Source organism: Artemia sp. Qi Xiang Cuo, chromosome 20 (assembly GCF_049724085.1).
Source record: "Artemia sp. Qi Xiang Cuo chromosome 20, ASM4972408v1, whole genome shotgun sequence".
In the NCBI taxonomy this organism is placed as follows: Eukaryota; Metazoa; Arthropoda; class Branchiopoda; order Anostraca; family Artemiidae; genus Artemia; species Artemia sp. Qi Xiang Cuo.
Window position 1 is genome coordinate 30,658,548 of NC_142813.1, and position 6,657 is coordinate 30,665,204.

Sequence of the window (6,657 nt, forward strand, 5' to 3'; positions counted from 1 at the left end):
AAAATAAAAAATTTTCAAAATAGAACCAATTTTACAAAAAAAGATGCATTTTCATGTACAAGCTTGATGAATGACTTTATAATCGTATATAGTTTACATTAAAAGACGATCAGCGGAACAAAAAACTATTGCATACATTGGACTTAGTTAGCTGCTTGATCATTTGAGGTTCGTCTCTTACTATTTCAAAGAAGAAAAAGCCGTAGGCCTTTTTCTGTTTGTTATCCGGGTTGCAGCGGTAGCTAGCAACCTATTAAGAGATTATCATGCCCCATTGTAAAAACTAAATTAACCCATAAGTCCTGAAAAAGAGATTCAGATCAAAACAAAAAGTACACTATTAGAACCGCCTTGACCAAAACTTCTATATAGTAAACTTACCGTCCTTTGGCTTGAATAACAAAGAAAATATATTGGCTTGAAAATCAAGAAAATTTACTTTAACCACGATATTCTCTACAAACGGCATCTTTTTTTCTTTCCGCTTTTTTTTACTCCTCAGCTAGCTGGGCACTGAAAAATCATAGAGAGCTGTATAATGGCTCATTTTAAAGGAAATTGCTACATCTAGTCACTTTTGTAATTAAAAATAAAATAGTTTTTAAAGTAGAATCAATTTTGTCAAAAAACTGCATTTTTGATGTATTTTCATACTGAAGTCTTGTCAAAGATATTTGAATTTTGAAGCAATCAAACAGTTCATGATTATGAACTCTATAGTAATAATAGCTACTTGTCTGAATTGTAACCGAAACTATAAAGAACGAAATTTTGATACCAATTGATACATAAAAGCAAACAGTTCGTGATAATGAAATGTATGTTGTATAGTAAGAGCGACTCGTATTAATAGTAATCCGGGTCTGAAAATGGTTGCCTCTTCGTCTACATGTCAGTGTTGCCAACTCTTTGAAATAAATTGTACAGGTTTTTCAACTAAAATAGTACCACAAAAGATTAATTTGTACCATCTGAAAGGTAGGTTAAACTTTTGCTATCCGGGTTGCAGCGGTAGCTAGCAACCTAGTAAGAGACGATCAAGCCCCATAGTAAAAACTAAAGTCACCCCTAACTCCTGAAAAAAGATTCAGATCAAAACAAGAAGTACACTATTAGAACCGCCTTGTCCAAAACTTCTATATAGCAAACTTACAGTCCTTTGGCTTGAATAACAAATAAAATACATTGGTTTGAAAATCAAGAAAATTGACTTTAACCACGATATTCTCCACAAACGGCATCTTTTTTTCTTTCCGCTTTTTCTTCCTCCTCAGCTAGCCGGGCACTGGAAAATCATAGAGAGCTGTATAATAGCTCATTTTAAAGGAAATTGCTACATCTAGTCACTTTTGTAATTAAAAATAAAATACTTTTTAAAGTAGAATCAATTTTGTCAAAAAACTGCATTTTGATGTATTTTCATACTGCAGTCTTTTCAAAGATATTTAAATTTTGAAGCAATCAAACAGTTCATGGTAATGAACTTTATAGTAATAATAGCTACTTGTCTCAATAGTAACCGAAACTCTAAAGAACGAAATTTTGATACCAATTGATACATCAAAGCAAACAGTTCGTGATAACGAACTGTATGTTGTATAGTAAGTGCGACTCGTCTGAATAGTAAAACTTTCTACATCTAGTTCCTTCTGTAATTAAAGATAAAATATTTTTTTAATAGTTCCGGGTCGCAGCGGTAGCTAGGAACCTAATTAAAAGACGATCATTCGAAGAACATACCATTGTATATATTGGACCTAGTTAGGTGCTGGATTCCTTGAAAAAAAATCTTATTTGTCAACTGAAACTAGAATAATTCCTGACAACTTTAAATAAAATAATTTTATTTAGCTACAAAGTGCAAAAATATTTATGGGGTCTCATCAATAATTTCAATCTTTTTATTCAAACCAGAAAAAAACCTGAAAATTTTAAATTAGTTTGGTTTTCCTTTTGCTTCAATTGACTCGCTACGCCATTTTTACGCCATTAATTTTATATCCTCTTAGTTTAAACTTTTTTGGCTTAACCCGTAAATTACGTATCTCTACATTGTTGTTCTATATTTCCAATAAGAAATATTCAATTTTTTTTATTTTAGTTTTTAGTTCAAAAAAAATCTCTAAAGTTATTATGTAAACTGCAAAAATATTTATGATGTCTAACCAATAATACTAATTTTTTAATTCAAACTAGAACAATACCTGACAATTTTTGAATTAGTTTTGTTTTTTTTATCCTGGAACCAAAATTTTCTTTTTTGGCTTAATCGCTAAAGTTATTATGTAAACTGCAAAAATATTTATGATGTCTAACCAATAATAGTAATTTCTTAATTTAAACTGCAAAAATACATGAAAATTTTACAATTAGTTTTGCTTTTTGTCTCCTGGAACCAAAATTTTTTTCATCTCAGTTCAAAGTTATTAATGTATCCTGGAACCAAACTTTTTTTGGTTTGTAACCCGTAGAGTTCGTATCTCCATATTGTTGTCTTATAATTCCAATTATTTTAGTTTTCAGTTAAGAATCGCTAAAGTTATTATGTAAACTGCAAAAATATTTATGGTGTCTAACCAATAATACAAATTTTTTAATTCAAACAAGAGAAATACCTGAAAATTTTAAAATTAGTTTTGTTTTCATTCATTTAATTTTCTTTTTCAGGTGAAAACATCGGGATGAAAAAAGTGAGAAAATGAAAGAAAAACATGAGACGATTACGTTTAAGGTCATCTTTCGTATTTATTATCTATTCGGCGATTGTTTCTTTCTTTCTCCTTACTCTCATCACGCAGGTTGGTCAGAGTGACAATTGGAGCTGGAACAGCGTTGCCGATAATGACAAGATACAAGATGCAGAAGAGCAGCTGAGCGAAGATGAAAGTAAGAAAGATCCATTATTGGCAGAATCAGAAAGTGTGGGTTGGATAAATAGAAAGCTTTGGTTCTTCCAAAATGGAACCGGTCGACCAGAAATCGGCAACCTCTATGATCCTGTGTGGCCTTGTCCAAGTTGTGGGAGTAGAATAGCTGAGCAGCTGATGATTGGACCTCCAGAAGCAAAAGAGCAAAAAGTGAAAACAATTTTTTTAGGCAACGGCCTTGGTGCATGGTCTGGAAGGCGTGCTGGCTCTGGTGTATTTGTCAAAAGTCAGTGCCCAGTTAGCAGTTGTTCATTGTCAGGAAGAAAAAGTGATGCACTCACCGCTGATGCGATTCTTTTTAAGGATTCGTTTATATTTCCCAAGCACAAGAAACCGCCCAATCAGGTTTGGATCATGTACATGATTGAGTCCCCCCTTAACACCCCGCGTGTCAAATACCAAAATGTCATAAATTGGACTGCCACCTACCGAGAGGACAGTGACGTTATGGCACCATATGAAAGCTGGCAGTATTATAATCCTGAAATAAAATCTCTGCCACAGACTACAAACTTCGCAGCAAATAAAACTAAAAAGGTGGCTTGGTTTGTATCAAACTGTGCAGCAAAAAATAACCGCCTTGAATACGCCAAAGAGCTGCAAAAACATTTTGAAGTTGATATATATGGAGGATGTGGAACGAAAACTTGTCCGAGGAAGAACAAAGACTGTTTTGCAATGCTTCAAAAGGACTACAAGTTTTACTTAGCCTTTGAAAACTCGAACTGCCGAGATTATATAACGGAAAAATTTTTCGTCAACGGCCTCATGAATGGCATATTGCCAATTGTAATGGGTGCACCCAAGAAAGATTACGAAAAAGCTGCACCTGCAAATTCATTCATTCACGTAGATGATTACTCATCTCCAAAGCAGTTGGCAGAGTATTTAAAATCTCTTGATGCTGATGACTCCCTATACAATAAACACTTTGAATGGCGTGGCACAGGAGAGTTTATTAACACTTATTTCTGGTGTCGTCTTTGTGCCATGCTCCACCTGAATCCACTACCAGATAAAATGTATAGGGACTATGATGAATGGTGGAAAGGAAAGCTAAGTTGCACCAGTAAGCCATGGAGAACCCTTCCCGAGTATAAAAAATCTAATCTACAAAAACCAAAGAGATGAGTCAGAGAGAAAGGGGGACTGCATGGAAAGAGAATTTTCGGCACATTACTGCCTCGTACTAATTTTTTTAGGTTTTTTTCCCAATTGGCAAATAATAGCAGTAAGGATCCTTCGTTTTTTAGTAATAACGTGAATACAGCAAATAGTGCTAGTCATAAAAAATTTTTAATTGTTTTTCCTAAGTGGTAAATAATGGCAGTGAGGATCCTTCATTTTTGAGTAATAACGTAAATAAGGCGAATGGCGCTCGTTTTACTTTTTATAGTGGATTTCCTAAGTGGTAACTAATGGCAGATCCTTCGTTTTTTAGTAATAACGTGAATAAGGCGAATAGTGCTAATGACATTGAAGTGAAAAACCAAATTCAAATTCATTTAATTCAAAAACAAGACATAGCTCTCGTGGGCAAAGCCCAAATATGATGTCTCTTAGTCATAATTAGCAAAATAAAGTTGTCTGATAAAACTTCATCAGTATAAATAAACTAAAGGATAAAAATACTTGAGATTGAGAATAAAATTATCTGATAAAATTTCATCAGGATAAAAATAAACTAAACAATAAAAACACTAGAGATCAGTGCAATATTTCACAAAGCTTGGCAAAAAGCTTTTACTGTAGCGGATGGTGTTACAGTGGACTGAGGTTAGTTTCGGAACTTTCTCAGCCACTTCCCTGGGGGGCGAGATCTTATAGGGACAAAAGGTGGGGAAAGGACTGATCGGTAGATGGGATGTTGAAGGAGGGAGGAGCCAAATCTTTGACATAATTTTTCTCGGCGGGAAGAAAGGGATTCAAGTTTAAATTCCTCGAGGTAAAAGGAGTAAGGTAGAGGGGATCCGCCATAAATGATTTGCTGTAATCTCTTCTGAACTCGTTCTTCTTTTTCAATTTCATCCTGGGTAAGGGCAAAGTGCCAAACCGGACAAGCATATTCAACTAAGGGGCGGATGAAAGTGTGAAATATTAGTTTCAGCTTATCCTTAGGAACTCGACATTTTTTCAGTGTTTTTAGCATTTACCATGCTATTTTATTCCTCTTACTGTTAAAGGAATACCAAATTACAGTTTTGGAATACTTAATGGCATACTTAATTACACTATTTATGACGACATCACAAATTGTAGCCTAATTTCTATTATTTTTTTGTCAGTCAAGCACACCTGCAGCTCATGTAATAGCAACTGGTGTCACATTATACTTAGATCCAATACTTTGGATAATTTGTGCCATCCCACTGATATTTCTATGTATGCATTTATTATGTGTGATAATTATGGGTGATTTCTCTTTTCTTTTGAATTCTTCTATTCTGAATTCAGTTATATTTGATCAACCAAGTAGGGCTGGTAAACAAAAGACTCACACGCTTGAACCTCTCCTTGAAGAGGGTCTCCTTGAATTCTAGCTGCAATTATGACACTACCATTAATTTTTGTGATAAAATTATACCCTCACTGTCTTTAAATAGTAGCTTCAATGTATTTTGTTTGAATGTGCGTGGGATAAGAGATAAGTGGGATAGTCTGAAATCGTATTTGTGGTCTGATAATTCTTGCCCTTGTGATGTAATAGGTTTAACAGAAACATGGTTACCTGATGGTGAAAATTTTACAGCCCAGTATATGCATGGTTATGTTGCTGTCCATATCCCCAGAATGGTAACAAAGTGCTCAGGGGTATTTCTTTATTTATAAAGTCTCATATTGAGTTTAGAAGAAGGTCTCTGACCTTGAATCATTGTTTGCATCAGTAGTGGCCAATAGTGGGACTGTTTAATTTCTTGTCATTGGTCTGCAAAGCCAGCTTGCATTTTATACTCTTTGTTTGTTCTATAACCCCCCTCCTTTTCCAACACATATGTTCTGTGATTTGCTTGATCAACTTTCTTGTGCGGTGTCTTTCTCTAATAAACGTATTTGTGTTTTGAGAGATTTTAATTGTAATATGTTAAATATTGGATCAAGAGATGAATGTGACCATCTCTTTGATGTTCTTTCTTCTTCTGGTCTTCTTCCTTCAATTTTTTTTCTTTCTCGCGTTGACCCTGCTAAAAGTTCTGCCACTTTAATAGACAATATTTTCAATTCTCATTCTTCTGATTTGAAGTTTACTTCTGGTCTTGTTTTCACTGATCTTTTTGATCATTTCCCTATTTATGTTTCACTTTTTGTGCCTCAAACTGAGATTGCTGTGGATGAGCAGGGTGAGTCTTCTTTTAGAACTTCCACAGATAAAGAAATTTTGAATTTAATACATAGTCTTCAGAGTAATGATTGGTCTAGTGTTCTTGAAGCTAATGATGTTGATTGTGCAACGAATTTATTTTTTGTCGTATGGGAGCACTGTTGGATAAGCCTTTTCCTCTAAGAAAGAGTCCAAGGAATTCTATACCCAAATTTCCATGGATGTCTAGAGGTCTGATCAATGCTACACATATGAAGGCGTCTCTGTTCAAGGCTGCATGTAAAAGCAAGACACAGGATGATCTTTTGAAGTATAAACTTTATAAAAATGTGCTTACTTCTTCAGTATGTGCAGCCAAAAAGCACTATTTTTCGCATCGAATTGATGAGTGTAAGGGGAATTTGCGAAAGG

At 34.4% G+C, this 6,657-nt stretch overlaps 1 protein-coding gene across 1 annotated transcript; it reads left to right on the forward strand.

The window, feature by feature from the left end:
• Nucleotides 1-2,711: 2,711 nt before the first annotated feature.
• LOC148940079 (core alpha-(1,3)-fucosyltransferase-like) lies at nt 2,712-4,526 on the forward strand. The gene has a single exon (XM_089105771.1). It carries the CDS (start codon nt 2,712-2,714, stop codon nt 4,056-4,058), a length of 1,347 nt encoding a protein of 448 aa, XP_088961897.1. The 3' UTR covers nt 4,059-4,526.
• The last annotated feature ends 2,131 nt before the right edge of the window (nt 4,527-6,657 follow it).